This window comes from Myiozetetes cayanensis, unplaced genomic scaffold (assembly GCF_022539395.1).
Source record: "Myiozetetes cayanensis isolate MyiCay16 unplaced genomic scaffold, myiCay2020 scf2-11, whole genome shotgun sequence".
Taxonomy (NCBI): domain Eukaryota; kingdom Metazoa; phylum Chordata; class Aves; order Passeriformes; family Tyrannidae; genus Myiozetetes; species Myiozetetes cayanensis.
Window position 1 is genome coordinate 46,013,055 of NW_026087411.1, and position 15,471 is coordinate 46,028,525.

General features: G+C 33.6%; 1 protein-coding gene across 5 annotated transcripts in view; it reads right to left on the reverse strand.

Moving 5' to 3' along the window:
• The window catches only part of PACRG (parkin coregulated), a 258,467-nt gene that overhangs the window by 197,994 nt on the left and 45,002 nt on the right, over window positions 1–15,471 (reverse strand). For all 5 annotated transcript variants that reach the window (XR_007629028.1, XM_050316180.1, XM_050316178.1 and 2 more), the window contains one exon: window positions 13,322–13,456. Coding sequence is in view for 4 of the 5 variants with exons in the window: in XM_050316180.1 (XP_050172137.1) it covers window positions 13,322–13,456 (135 nt within the window). In the remaining variant the exon portion in view is untranslated. The remainder of the gene's footprint in view (window positions 1–13,321; window positions 13,457–15,471) is intronic.

Below are 15,471 nucleotides of genomic sequence, written 5' to 3' on the forward strand. Positions count from 1 at the left end.
AGTCAGATAGTTTAAATCACTTTCTGAGGCGGTAAATCCACAAAAGTTTGTCTTTCCGTGTCCTTGAGAGCAAACAGATTTATTGTCCTAATTAGCTGCAACTCTGTACACAAGGAAGCATAAATATAACCTTGTTTTCTCTTATCAGGAATGTCTGGAGATGAGATCTCTGACAGACTGATGGCAAGAGCTATGTGAACAAGAAGTTGTATTTACTTCATCTTTCCATACTTGTTATACATAGCTTAAGGACTTCTGTGGTAACTGGATTGAATATTCTGATTTTATGGCCTTCTTTTATTATCTCATAGAAATAATGTATCAAATTTATCACAGTTGATGATAAATATATGGCAAATAATATGCTAAGCATTTCTGATTTAACTTGTAAAGGAATGCATTGAATAAGTTCGAGTTAAAAAATTAATAAAAATCCATGCATAAATTCAATAAACATCAAGGTTTTTCCTTATCAGATAAACTAGCTAAAAAAGATTAAATTATTTTCTCATTTTGGGAGGGTTTGTAGTATTATGACTCCAGCTTTATGCTGCCTATAGTTTGTCAAGAAAGAATAGGGCAAATTCAGTGATGTTACTGCAGAGTTTTAGACAGCTGTTTTTCCCGTTTCTTCAGAAAACCATCAAAATACATAAGGAATGTATATTAGTAAAGCAGAAAGAAGACATAAACTAGATATAATTCTAGAAGAAAAAAAGAGGCAACTTTCCTCATCCCTAGTTTAAAGTAGAAATTTCCAGCTAAATCAGAAAATTGGCAACTATTATTTGAGCTCAAAATTAATCAACCCCTGGGAGGAGAACTCTATGGCAGCAAGAATTTTAAATAGGCAGGTTTACTTTAATTCTGAAAGGAGTAAAATAGTCTTAATAACTACGGCATCCAAATTCCCAAACTTAGGTACTCTTTGTAGCCTGAGGAAATTTCCACCTGAATATTCATATCTCTTTAAAGACCATCATTTGTGATTTTCTGAGGTATTATTTATCTACCTTTTTGTAATAATTCTTTAAATAAGGCATGGATTTACCTGCATAAATAAGTATAATGTTAATTTGAAAACATAGTAAATCAGTTCCAATGAATGAGTTTTAAATTAATTATTTTTAAGTCTAATTTGCCAGTTTGGTTTTTGGGGTTTTAATTCTGATATTCTAAACATAGAATTCTACCAGGTCCTACAGCAATTTAGATTGTTTCATTACAGGGAGACTATGTAGCTGTTATTCCTTTAAAACCAAAGACACATTTTTTTGCATGGTATTGAAGGAAGCCACAGTAGAGCACACTAGCAACCTACACATTCTGTTACAAAAAACTGCAGGTTTTATAATTCCCTACAATTGTCTCTTTCCTGAGCATTAACATGCAAAAGCTGAAAGCCAAGGGGAACTCTCTCATTTAAATATTTAAGACAACTTATTTTTGCTCTGATAACCTACTACATGCTACTACTACTGTCAAAAATTCACAGTGCTGTTTGAAATGTAAATATAGACTCAGTCATCTTTTTTTTTCATAAAACCCCACAATTCAATCACCTTAATAGAGATTTTGTCAGAGGCTTTAAAATGAAGTAATTTTTATAGTGTTTAATGTCTTAACGATGCAATAACATTAATTTGAAACTAGCACTTCTTAAAGAAGTTACATCATTGTGACTGAGAACAAAAAAATGTAAATATCTTTTTCTCATTTTAGGCGTAGGATATCTCACACCACTGCTACATAGTGTAAGCAAAAGTTTCACTTCAGTGGGTTTGATCACAAGCCATGAAGTGCCATCTTTGCAGGAACGGATCTCTTTCATGCCAAATTTTTATTCTTCTCAAACCAAGTTGTCAATAAGTTTCAAAGGAAGAGAGAATTTGGAGAAAGAAAAAGAAAAGGAAGAATAAAATTTAGGCTTTGCTGTTTAAGGAAGTTTTCATGAATCTTAATCCAAATGATTTCTATCTGAGGACACATTTACTCATTAAAAAAACATATAAAAGGCATTCTTTACCTAAACCAGATCCTGCTGAGTTATTGTCAGGAATAATCTAATATGAAGACAAACTTCCTAGTTAAACAAGAGGAAAGACCAAGAGGAAAGAACCAACATGGAAGAAAGTAAAAGGACAATAAAAAATATGTATTACAAGCAAAGAGATAGTACTAATTTGCAGAATAACAGAGTGAGGAATGAGAGCAGTGCTTAGCTCAGATCAGAACTCGGTAGCATAGTAGATGTGAACATGAATTTGATGTGAAATGTTAATCGAGGGTAGTGATAAGAAAATGACACTGAAATGATGATGAATTCATTTATGCTTTGCAAGCAGTATAGGAAACAAAATGGAACTGAGGGGGATAAATTTCCCCCATGCACACGCCTAATATATAGTAGACAATGAAAATGAAACAATGAAAGAGTAACAAAATATGGAGTGTTTGTCACAAAACTGATGAGAAGAGACATCCACCATAATACCTTTCCTAAGTATATATGTTAGTTGAATATGTTTTTAGAATATAAGTTTTCATTGATAGTGAACTTTTCTCTATTAATCCTATAGACATACAGTGTGAAGTTTTCTTAAACATTCTCCTTTATACAATGTACGATTTTATAAGCTGTATTATAACTGTTTAACACATCTCTTCAATGCTCTTCAAGTAAAATAAGATATTTACAATTTGTATCTACTTGTCAGAGTTTATTAGCTCTACATTTTCATTATCTTTTGTCAGTCAATAGCAAATACAATATCTGAATACCCAGCACATGTTGAGTACTGACCTAAAATTATACAACAGAAATAACTGATAATTATGATCTAGTTAATCTGCACTGCTCTGCCTTCCTTCACTGAGTTTTATGTTGTTCAGAAGGTATGTTCATCTATGTGAGCTAGGTCAGGATATCCATGGCTACATAACATCAGACGATTGTGGAAAACTACAAAGGCATTTTTTTTTTAACAGATGCTACAGATACCGCAACAAGCAAGAAGTTCATACTTGTATAGGATGACTCCTCCTATTATTTACATGTTCTTTTTATACTGTACCTTTGTGTTTTTCGTGGTAAAATCTGCCTCAAATTTTCATACTAAAAGATTCTCTACATTTCTTTTTAAAATAAAAAATACACTTAACTCTATGCCATTTTTTAACCTGAAATGAAAAAAATCAGAATTGATAAGAAAAAGTAGTTGAAGAAATTATTCAGTATCTGAGCCTCAAAGCAGAACGGTCACAGTATATGACTACTAGAAATGAAAACATCAAACACACATTGATTTTTATCTTGTCAATTCCATTTGTTTTGTCACTTGCTAGAGAACTCTGCAATATTTGAGTAAAAGGAAGAAGGTTGGTTACTAATGGACAGACAACAAGCCATCCATTAATTGGGATAGGGTTCAGAAATCACCTTCGAGGTAGATAGAGAAAATTCATCAGTGCTATGTTTGTGGCACCGAACAAAACTTCATGACAAAAAAACAAGATGCACTTTTAAAGACAGATGTTTCTGCTTGTAGCTTAAAGTGAAACAAGTCCTGATATTCTAGATGGCAAGTTGGCATAGCTAGAAAAAGCTTATTCTGCCTGAAACACAGTATAACAAGATGTCTTGGCTATATTATCTACTTAATTTCTAAAAACTTTCCATCTTTAAGAAGAGAGATCTGCTTAACTGAAGAAGGCGGAGCAATTTGGTTTTGGCCTACCTGTCAATCTACCAATACCCAAAGCTTTGTGTCCTCTGGGGTCCACAGTAATGGGAATTGTATTTATCCAACTACCTAGAACATCATTGTCACATAGCTACAGTCGACCTTTCTTTTCAATCTATCCGCTTTTCAGGAGTTATAAATCAGTTAACTTTCAAGCTCGATGAGATGGCATATGCCCTGGTTTGAAGAACAGATGGAAGCTTGGGGGGAAATTGTTTCTGCAGTCTTGCTACAAGCAGCACTGCTCCATAAAAGTGAACCATTCACACTAATTTCTCACATAAATTATAAAGGCAGGGAGTACAAGCCCATTCAGCAGAAAATCTTTCATCTAGCTTTCAGAGGTCATTTAGCAAATTTAAATTAAAGTTATTTCTGATACATGGCTGGGTTTTCATTCCATACGCTTTCAAGAGATGGCAATTTACATCAAATAAAGGAATTACTTTAATTGTGTATTCAGAGAAAAAAGTATCAGTAAATTAACTGCCACAACATTACTGTTTTCTAGAATCCTGGGATAAGTTGCAACTATTAATTAGCCACAGAGGAATTAATGAATGAAGTATGGCTGCTCTGTACTATAGCAATCAGGTTAACTTTCCAAGGCTGTTATAGACTCCATCTCAACTGTAGTCCCCAGATTCAGTATTGATGTTGTTATAAGAAAGAAGATCTCAGACATTTGTAGGAACACATCTTTTACTTTTTAAGGGAAACATAATATTCAGCTGTTAAGCAAATATATGTGTCCTATTTTTAAAAAATATGGTATGTTTTCTGAGCATGGAGAAAAGAGACATTTCATTAAATTCTTAAATTATAAATATGAAAGAAATGCAAAGGACTAGAGGACTGTACAAAACCTACTCTAGAAAAAATTACATTTTTGTGAGTCACAAGTGGAAAGAAAGAAGAGACTGCACTGAGAAACCTCTAACACATAATGTGACAGAACTCAGTGTTTCACCAGAAATATTAGTTTAAATGTAGAAACTAAAAACAAACAACAAGAATGTTGATAAGTTCTGAAATAGTTACACTGATTTTTTTGGCATTTCATAAAAACATAGTGTTTTGCTCCAGTGTTTACAGTAGCATTTTGATAAGATTCTTTTAAAATCTCTAACATCTCACATTTCTTCTAAGACCTGAAAAGACATTTCCTCTTCAGATGTGAAAAGGAACTTCCCTTTTTGACAGTAAAGTCATAAATGATTTGTAGATTGGTATTAAAAAGTAGTGAGCCAACAAAAACTGCATATTTCAGGGCTGTAATTAAATAGAATAAATTCATTTGGAATTAGTGGTGGGATCAAATCAATGCAGAAATTTCAAACTTGAGAAATCTACTGTTTCAATACTTTCTGGGACCACATGTTATCACATAATGGAAACTGGAAGCACCCAGAGTTACTCAACAACTTAAAAAATGCTGCCTTAATTGAAGGGTATTAGTTTGGTACCCTATTTAAGTTACAAATGAAAGATGGTTAAACTATATAAATAGTGATTTTTTGGGGAAAAAAAATCCAAACCCTATTGAAAATAAATATATAATTTTCACATTGTTAAATATAACTGTAATTAGACCCAAACTAACACTTTCCTAAAGGTAAGAGAGAAATTTAAATCAGCAGTTATTAAAAGGATGATCCTAAGTTCTAGAACCTTCATAACTTGGGATATTACCATAGAATCATATAATGGTTTGGGTTGTAAGGGACCTTAAAGATCATCCAGTTCCAAGTCCCCTGCCATGAGCAGAGACACCTTCAAAGCCCCATCCAGCCTGGCCTTGAACAATTTCAGGGATGGGGCATCCACAACTTCCTTGGCAATCAGTTCCAGTGTCTCATCACCCACACAGTAAAGAACTTTTCCTAATACCTAATTTAAACCTACTCTCTTGTACTTTAAACCAATTCTCCCTTGTCCAGACCCTATATGCCCTAGTAAAGTCCCTCTCCATCTCTCTTGTAGGCTCCCTTCAGGTATTGCAAGGTTGAAATTAGGTCATTTGAAGCCTCCTCTTTTCCAGGCTAAACAATCCCAATTGTCTGAGCCTTTATAATTTATAGCTGGACAGGTTGCTTGGTCATCTTGCCTAGGCCATGCTTCTGTCAAGAAAGGTTGGACCAGATGATCCTTGAGGCCCTTTCCAACCTAGAATTCTATGATTCCATGATTCTACGATGCTATGACAGCTGACCCAAAAATGGATTCCTGTGAGCATTATCAACTCAAATCCTAATAGATTGTAGGAAAATTTGTAATATCACAAGGAGAAAAAGGACAAGATATGGATAACATTTACATCTTGCAATAAGGATCCCATTCTACTGCAGTCAATAGGAATTTTGTTGTTTTATTTGCTAGAGAACATATTGCATTTATTCTCTCTTTGTATGACCTAAGGTCATGGAGTGGGTATAAGTGTAGTACATACACAACATTGCTTAAGAGATTTAGAGTTTTCATGTGAATGAAAACCAGACCATAATCATTAAGATGTGCCTAGTTTTTAGTAATGCGCAGTTAAAAAACTGAAACGAGAACCAACTTGTGATTTTCAAAAATCTCTAAGAAATAAAGGCACTTGCACATCAGCAAAAGCATTTGTCATAGTGATTAGTTGGGCACTGGTATCACAGTCACATGATGAATGACATTTGTCTATACAAAGCTGTTTATGAACATTATTTGTTTGTACTTGCTTCAGGAAGCCATAGTATACAGATTATTAATGATTTCTGAATTTAAATGATGCAACTGAGCTACATTTTTAGTTTAAAACTGAATGCCTCTTTCTTGCTACCATGACACACAGTTCTGCTTCATTATCGTCTCCGTAGAAAATGGAGGTTTTTACTGTCCTTTAAAAAAATAAATTATTTCCCAAAGTATTTCTTTACATTATATCTGTAAATACACTGTCAATATACTGTGGTCTTTTCTTTTTCCACAGGCAGCATTTAGAATTTGTTCCTCCAAGACTTTATTTCTTTAGCTCAGCTCATATTTCTAGTTTCTCAAATTATGTATAATTTCTGGCTTAAGAAATTCTTGCTTTCAGTTGCCTTCTCTTGAATCCACACTACAATCTTCTGCTATACCAACACACCTGTATTGGAGATAGGCTTATAAAGGATTTTAAAAAAAGGAGTCCTTTGGGAAAGACAAACAGAGGTCAATCACAAAAGAAAACTGAATTATTTCTTAAAACACTAACGAAGACATTAAATAAAATATAAACCAACACCACTCAGTGCTGTACCCACTGTGCCTAAGCATGATACATGACTGCTCCTCTTTCTATGTAATATTTCAAAAAACTTTCATTCTGCATGACAACACTTCTGGGAGATTTACAAGTTTTCTTACAGTGTTCTCTCAATATCTTTTATTAAGAAGATATTAGTTATAATTTAACAAAGAATGGAAGCATAAAAAATAGGTCTATATGTGAAAATAAATTTTTTAAAAATATTGTTTTGCATAGGTAGTTTCTTCTCTTTGCTTTCAGATATCTGAGGCTGCAATTCCATGGGCAGCTAAACTAAACCAGCAGTTCATTGCTGTTGAAAGAAAAAAATCCTTCACCAAGACACAGCATTAGCACTCATGGACACTCTTGTAATCAAAGTTCTCAGGACTATGAACATGTTGCTAATCAAGAAAAAAACATGCCTACCTTCTTTTCCTGAGTTAGTAAGATAAATTTAGTCACAGAGGACTCTAATAAGCACCAGTGCCAGTGTCAAATGTGCTTTAGAAATAGAGAGCAGAAGAGGTGAAGGAAAGTTGGGACCTTCCCATTATGATGGCAAGAAGTTATTAAAACCCCTCAACTTCTTGAAATACATCTTGAATTACATGAATTGCAAGACAACAATGTAATAATGGGGTCATTCTGCAGGGTAAATGAGCTCCCTCCAGTTAGTTTTAATTTGTTTGGGGATTTGAACTTTGGAAAGTGTTACCTAAGTTTACTTGATACTGCATAGCAAATAAGTTACAGTGTTTATTCATGTGGTTTAACGCCAAGACAATGTCACAAAAATGAAAAATATGAAGACATTACTTGGAAGGTCTGCAACAGAAAACTTATTCTCCCCTCCAACTATACTAGTTGATATAAAAAAAGTTTGTTTTCTCTCACTTAAAACTTAGCCCTCAAGCAAGAAAAGAGATTGCACTTCCAGGAAAAGAAAACAAAATTTTAAATGCAGTTATTTTATAGAGAAAACTCCAAAACAAAGTCCAACACCCAAACTAACCAATCAAAACAAAATTTAAAAAAACCCACCAAAACAAACAAACAAACAAAAATATTTTTCTTGGTATATAGTAACAGCTTACTCATAGCAGTGCAGAATTCTATATAAACTACTGTACAGCACACTGATAAAATCAAGTGAAGAACGAGATGCTAATAAAAACTGTAGTTCTGTGGCATGTGCCAATTATTTGTAGTCCCTACTACTAAAAGCAACCTTCAAGAGTCTGCATAAGGAAAAAGTGCATGCACATTCCAAATTCCCAATGTTAAAGGCAAACCACTTTTTTTCACCACTGCATTTATTTATTATCAGCAAGAAGTAATTTTGCTATTATAGCTTATACTAGGTCCTGACAAAAAAAAAAATAACTGTGTAGGAAAGAGGAGATGAAGAGAAATTAAAATGGTAGAAGTGACATCCTTAGTGAACATAGCTATTCTGGAAAAAGCACATAAACCCCAAAAGATGGAAATCATGTTCATGCTGATATTTTGCTTGAAAAGTTTGCATTTCTGAATTTAGTTTTCATTCCTCTGGAATGGCTAAAATTCTTTTAAAGAATGGAAGCTTTTTTTATCTCTGCATAATGGTTCTCATAATTCACTCTCTAAAAAACAATTTTTCAAACATTCTGATGACTTTCTGTGGGATACAGAGAGACTGCATTTCAAACACATTCTTAATAATTCAGAAATACTTTCTTGGTTTTATCAACTTTCTTAGTCAAAGGTTTAATTGCATTCTGACCTTTTTTAATTCAGTATCGTATATTTAAAAATGGAAGTCCTTTTCAGACCTGAACTATGAGCTTTTATTATTCATAGCTTGGTATGAGATTGTGCAAAAGAATGTATTACTACATTTTGAAAGAAAACTGTGATATACATAAGCTGAAAAAAAAACTGTGGGAAAGTAGTCAAAGAGCTTATAAATATTTTAAGACATTCTTTCCCTAAAAAGATCACTTTCTAATGTTACCTAACTCTAAATTAACAACAATTTATGTTCCAAAGTTTAATGTTTGACACACATTTTCAAACCATACCATTATTATTCATTCTCTGCTAGTGGACAGAACCAAATGCTTCATATTTGGAAAGACGCTCATACATTTGTTAAATAACCAAAGAAGTTGTTTATTTCTAGATTTCAGAAACTACTGTTTTATCAAAAAAAAAAGTAATACACATTTGCAGTAATTTTAAAGCACAGATATATAAAGACCTCTATGTATAATCACAGAGGAAGGATAAAAATAAAGGTTTAAAATTTGATATTAAAATATTACAGAGTGTATGCCATTTAGCAAAGAATTCACTGACTGCTGGTACATCCCCTGAATGGGGTTGAAAAGTCTTGAATTAATTTTGTAATTATTTTTTCACTTTAATTGCAATCAAAATCAGAAAGTTGTGTACTGAGTCAGAAAAAAGATGGGTTTGTTTTCAAAGACATAATTAATAAGTCATTCTCTATATTCACCTTTTGAAAACAACAAAAGGACAATTTTTTTACAGTTTTGAAAACAAACTTTAGGAACACCAAGACAATCATATCTTCCTCTTTTAGTAATAAATGTGATTATAGCCTCTAGTACCACATAATTTTAGTTTGGTATTATCAGAGTTTTCAAAATCCTTTTCCTTTCCTCTGGATGGTGTTCCTTAAAACCAGGTTTGATTTCCCACTCTTGTATATAATATGTTGTAAACAAATATTTTCATATATTTTCTTCCACCAGGTTGAAATAGGTGTATTTGAACTTGTAACAATAGTAAAACTTACCAACCAGAATTACAGAAATATTCAAAGAGATGCCTGTCTAAACTTAAAGACTAAGTCTGAGAATTCACACAGAACACACATCTTACTATAATGGTCTTGTAGTGAGATCCAATTTGTTTTGGTCCCTTTTTTTTTGAGAAAAGACACCAAGGTAAACACCACAGTTTATCTGCACAGTTTAATCTTATCTATGCTTAGGATTAAATTGGAGTAAGAATGCCTCTTTATAAATTTAAAAATTATTTTGGAAATAATTAAGCTAAACAACAATAAAGCATTATTATTTCATAATTAAATATTCAACACATGCAACTATTCAGAAATAGTTCTAGTTTAAATAGTTTAAATTTATATTTTATTTAGGTCTACAACCATAGTGATATGTAGCCAGCTCTCACAGGAAATTAATCATGGGCTTAAAATTAGGGATATGCAGAACTGTCAAGATATCAAGGGTCAATTGTGCATATTTTTTGGTACATATTAATATAATTCATGGATATTAAACCATTTTAGATTCTCCTACTGTAGTTTAAAACTGACTGTATTCTGTCTGTAGAATTACAACAAAGTGAACAAGAATTCAAACTGTTTTCAAACAAAAAAATTAATGTCTGACAGTGACAGTTTTGTTTCAGTAATTATAAAAAACAAGGAAGGAAATTAAAAATAACAGTGCATTTTTCTGGAAAGAACAAAATCCTGTAGTTTTTTCTTTTGTCAGAAAAAATCAGGTTTCTGAGACCCTCTTGCATTTTCTCTCATGCACCACTTGGTAGACAAACTAATGAGTGAAATGAAGCATGATATACATCACAACTAAACAGAGGAAAAAAAAACCTCTAAAAATAAAATACTGATATTGTGCAATTATAACAGGATTAAAATATCACAGTTACCATTGATTTCATCTGCAAATAAGTATAGTTCAGTCAACCTTTAAGAGGACATTTTGCCTAGACACATTTCATAAGCAAAATATCTTTTCATTGCCATGAATTTCAGCAGTATTGAGTAAAATATATTTGCAAAAATTTACTTATTTAATCGGATTTGCAATTAAATATGATGAACTGATCAAAATTAGCCATTAGATATCTGTTGGATATGCACGTCTATATAACAAGTGAAAAATACAAACCTTAATTTATCTGTACCTTTAAATATTAACTAGTGATGAACAACATTCTCACCCTTTTGCAGCACTGTCAGACTTTAGAAGCTATCCAATGTTATCTTTGAACTAGAAAACTCCCATTTGCCTGCTTCATCTACTTAAACTGCACAACAATCTATGATGGTTGCGTGTCAAATTAAACAAAAGCCTCAAGTAACTCTACTACTGCAGTATTGTTTTCTTGAGTATCTGCCACAGAACTCCGTCTGGACTGAATTTTGACTAAACCAAGCAGCATGGAATAAGGGAAATAAGGTTTGACCTGGCTGTGCTAATGTATGCATGGAATACTCTGCTACTGTGCTGCCTTCTCGAATTCATTCTGAAGTCCAATAACTTGTTTCAAAAGAAACTGTTGCATTACATCTCAGTCCTGCATTGCATTAGATAAATGCCAGTGTTTTACTGGGGTAGGTGTACATTAGATCTATAGGATTGCAAATTGTGTTAAGAAAAAATACATGCTGGATCTTTGACTAGGGACTCTGTTGTTGGGACTGATTAAGGTACTATGTTTCCAAACAACTCCAACAGTCAGATAAAGCAATATAACATTTACTCTAAACATTCCTTTGTGGTTGGAAGGCTTGTAGATAACAAATTAGCAAGCTGGAAGTGACCTGTAAGGATTATGGAATCCAACTCCTTGGTCCTCACAGAACTACCTAAATCATATGACTAAGAGCTTTGTCCAGAAACTGGTTGGTACTGTGACCATTTCCCTGGGGAATCTGTTCCAGTCACACCCTCTCAGTGAAAAACCTTTTCCTAGTGTCCCATATGAACTTCTTACATAGTTTCATTCCATTTCCTCATGTCCTAAGTCAACTAAGCAGTCACTAGCATCATCTATTGGAATGCCAGTCCTTATGAGAGAAATAGATGTATCAAAATGCAATTAAAATGAGGTAATTTTTCTGTACCTCTCAGTTGGATTTTGAGAAATTAGAAATTATAAAGACTTAAGAGAAAAACTAAATTGTGCAGATTTTTTTGTAGTTGCTTGAAGATCACCTTTGAGTTATCACCTGGTGATGAAAGATCAGAGTGCAGAACCTGTGAGTTCTAATCCAGTGAGCTAATTTTTAGTGTTGCCTAAACCCCAAGTGCACTGGAATCTCATTTTGATCATAGGTAAAGTCTTGTTGGATAGAGATTCCCACTGGTGCAAGAACTATTAATTGTTCCTTGTGCTGATTCAACAGTGCTATACCGGCAACAAAATGATAGCACAAATCTCTCTTCTCTACTTCAATAAGTGAAAAAGCTACCTTAAAAATCTAGTTAATATCAAATATAGTACCACTTAACACAGTATAGAACTAATCCTGTTGGCTTTATTACAGGTAGAATCCACTCCTTTTAGTGTTGACTTAACATAGCTTTACATTTAAAATTGGTGTCATGTTCTTGACATGAACAATTTATAACATTCTACAAATCTGACATACTTTGTTCATGCATGTTGTGTTCACTTTCTGTAACTATCACTGCTTCCAGCAAAATCTTATTCTAGTCCAATAAATAAGACAAAAAATAAAGCAATTCATGATAACCAAAATAATTAAATAGTAGGAGCAGGTTAAAGATCAGCATTCATTTTTTAAATTAAATTTAAAAGTCTGCGGTAGTTACTTAGAAGATTGGCAAGTTTTACAAATAACATCACTAAGCCTTTTAGAGAGAAACACAGCTGCATTAGAATGGAGTCATTAGGCGATACATTTATTTTGAAGCCAATTAACCTTTTGTCAGAGAAATGTCGGAGCTGTAATGGTTTCAGCAGTGGAGGTCAGCCTGTAACAGAGGCACGTATGACAGCGATTACGCTGTCTGACATATGCTGTAGACCGAGTAGGGCTGTGGAATGAGAATCTGCCTTCGTTTGTATTCTGCTCTGCATTTTCAGGGAGCAGGCAATCTTGACCTATCCATTTAGGTAATTAAAGCTTCTATTTGGAAGTGTCCTGCAGGAAGGTGAAATTTGTGGGAGATAAATGGCTGCTGCTCACTGTATCCAGCCACTTCCATCATTTGATGGACTGCCTGAAACAGGCTGCATTGCCAGGTCCTCATAAAAATAGAGATGAATTGGGCAGGAGACAATTCTCTAAGGCAAAGCAACTCTGTCATCTTCCTTTTTGCAGCATATAATTTAATTGTTAGCCAAGGCAGACAGCTGACTCAGGGGCCTTTCTCTAATGACTTTCCCACCATCTTCCATTTGCTAAGAAATTATTTCAGTGTATTTACTTGCAAGCTAACTTTGTTTGACAATGAGAGATGTCACTTCAATAAGCTCAGCTGGCTGTCACAGCTGTGCCATGACTTACCTTCCAGGCGATTTTGTTTGCTATTGTATCATGCTCAACGGCAATTGGAAAGTCTCCTCTGTCATAAAACTTGCGAAATGCGGTGGGCTTTGCTGGTCTTTCTTTTTGAGATCCTGCAGATGGGGGCCCTCTTACCTTATTAAAAAAACAAAACACAAATAAAACAAGAAAAAAATCCATAGTTTAGTGGTAATATATTTTTAGAAAAAGCCTAATTTACATGGCTTAAATAGAAACATACATGAAAGAATAACACTGATCTCCAAATAGTTCGCTTTCTTCTTAGACTTCATGTGTAAAGTACACTTTGGTAGTGATCTACAGATTTTGTTAACTGGTTTTTTTTGTCGACATTTTCAGATTGTCCCATAAGAACCGGTTATATTTCAAAGCAGATCTCTCCATTACCACAGTACTTTTAAGCAGGCTTAAAACACCATGAAGGTATTGACATCATGCAGCAGAAGTTGTTGGAAAATTAAGTATTTCTCCTTTTCATATTTGCTTCTTTCTAGAAGTAATTTGTTTTGATTTTTACCTAATATTACTGTCCACACATTCCATTGTCTTTCCCTAGTCATTAGGTAATGAGATTAGGTAATCTCCTTTAGCAAATCTCTTCCCCAAATGCTATGGATTTGGCTTTCATATGACTCCCAGTCCTTCAGTACTTATGGCTGAAGCACTGGAAAGAATGAAGGTCTTCTCTGAGACCTCTCCCCTCTGCCTCTGAGGAAATTTGATTTAGCTCCACTTAGTTCCTTATCTGAGTTGCTGCTTGTTTAGCATATTGCATAGGTTGAATGACAGTCCAATTCCAAAATGCTCACACTGGAACTTTTTTCTCAGACAAATATGGTAGTAACAGCAACTATCAATTGTCACTTAGATAATAGAATTTCAAGTACTTATAAGAAATCTATTTTTTAAGATAATTAACAAAGCTAATCTCAAACATTTAAAGAGTCTAAGAGAGTCTAAGAATTAAACTAATCTCAAATGTCCTTGACAACTGATTCTTCCCTGAGAAATTCTATAGCTGTACATCTGGAAAAAGGACTTCCTACAATTCTCTGCATATCTCTTTTGTCAAAAATGTTTTTATGTCTTGCTACCTTTTATAACATAGAATGTGTAATTTTCAATAAAAGGCAAGAGCTTCAAGGATCATAAATCAGGTCTAGTAATTTGTATTGTTCTATTTGTTTCTCTGTCTTCAGTGGCCATTATATTATTTTCTAGCAGCACAGACATTCAGGTTTCCAGTGAACAGAATGCAAACATGTAACATCCTTTGTTTCATTTCTGCTATCTGCAATTTAACTCAGCTAACTACAGATCTAAATTTGACTTTGCACTTTTTTTTTCTCCAAAGTATTTTGACATCATTTTCCACTGGTTGAGGGTCCACTAGTGATAAGACTACACTGTACTTTCCTAAAAATTGCTTACATTAAGGCTACTAAACTGTGACCTGTTGTTGCATATTGCTGTCTCTCATAGACCATGTCCAGTGAAAACAGATTTGATATGCACAGCTGTAACTTTGCTTACTAAACACATCCTGCAGCAGCTGAGAGTAGTACTCCAAGAAAAGCATTTCTATACAATGTAAATAAAACTTCCTCTTCTGCAGAGGAACAATTTGCTCTATGCACTTTCACTTGGTTTTCTGGTCTTTTGTTTGGTTGGTTTTTTTCCTTTCAGGAGAGTCTATGAGTCACTGAGCATTTGAGACTACTAGAAAAGCACTTCTGTTCTTTTTGTGTATTTTTTCACAAACAGGTCCTTCACACATCTTTTAAAACTTTATTTTCTGTACAGTATTAGAAGTCAATGTTATATTAAATTTTAACTTACATTATTGATAAAGAATATGTTGTCTTGACTACATGAGATACAATGGGAATTATTTCTCCCAGACTATCATCATTAGAGCTAGCTAATGCAATCCCAAATTGCATCTTATCTGATATCAAATGTTTTATTCTTCCAACTCATGTTAGTAAATTTACTATGACCCTTTTCCTAATGCAACTTTATGACTTTTCTAGAAAATATGTTCATGCCATTTCAACTTCTTCCAGTTCTTTATTCAGGAACAAAGGTGATAGAAGGACTAAAACTACCTTGGTTATCAAACCCATTTT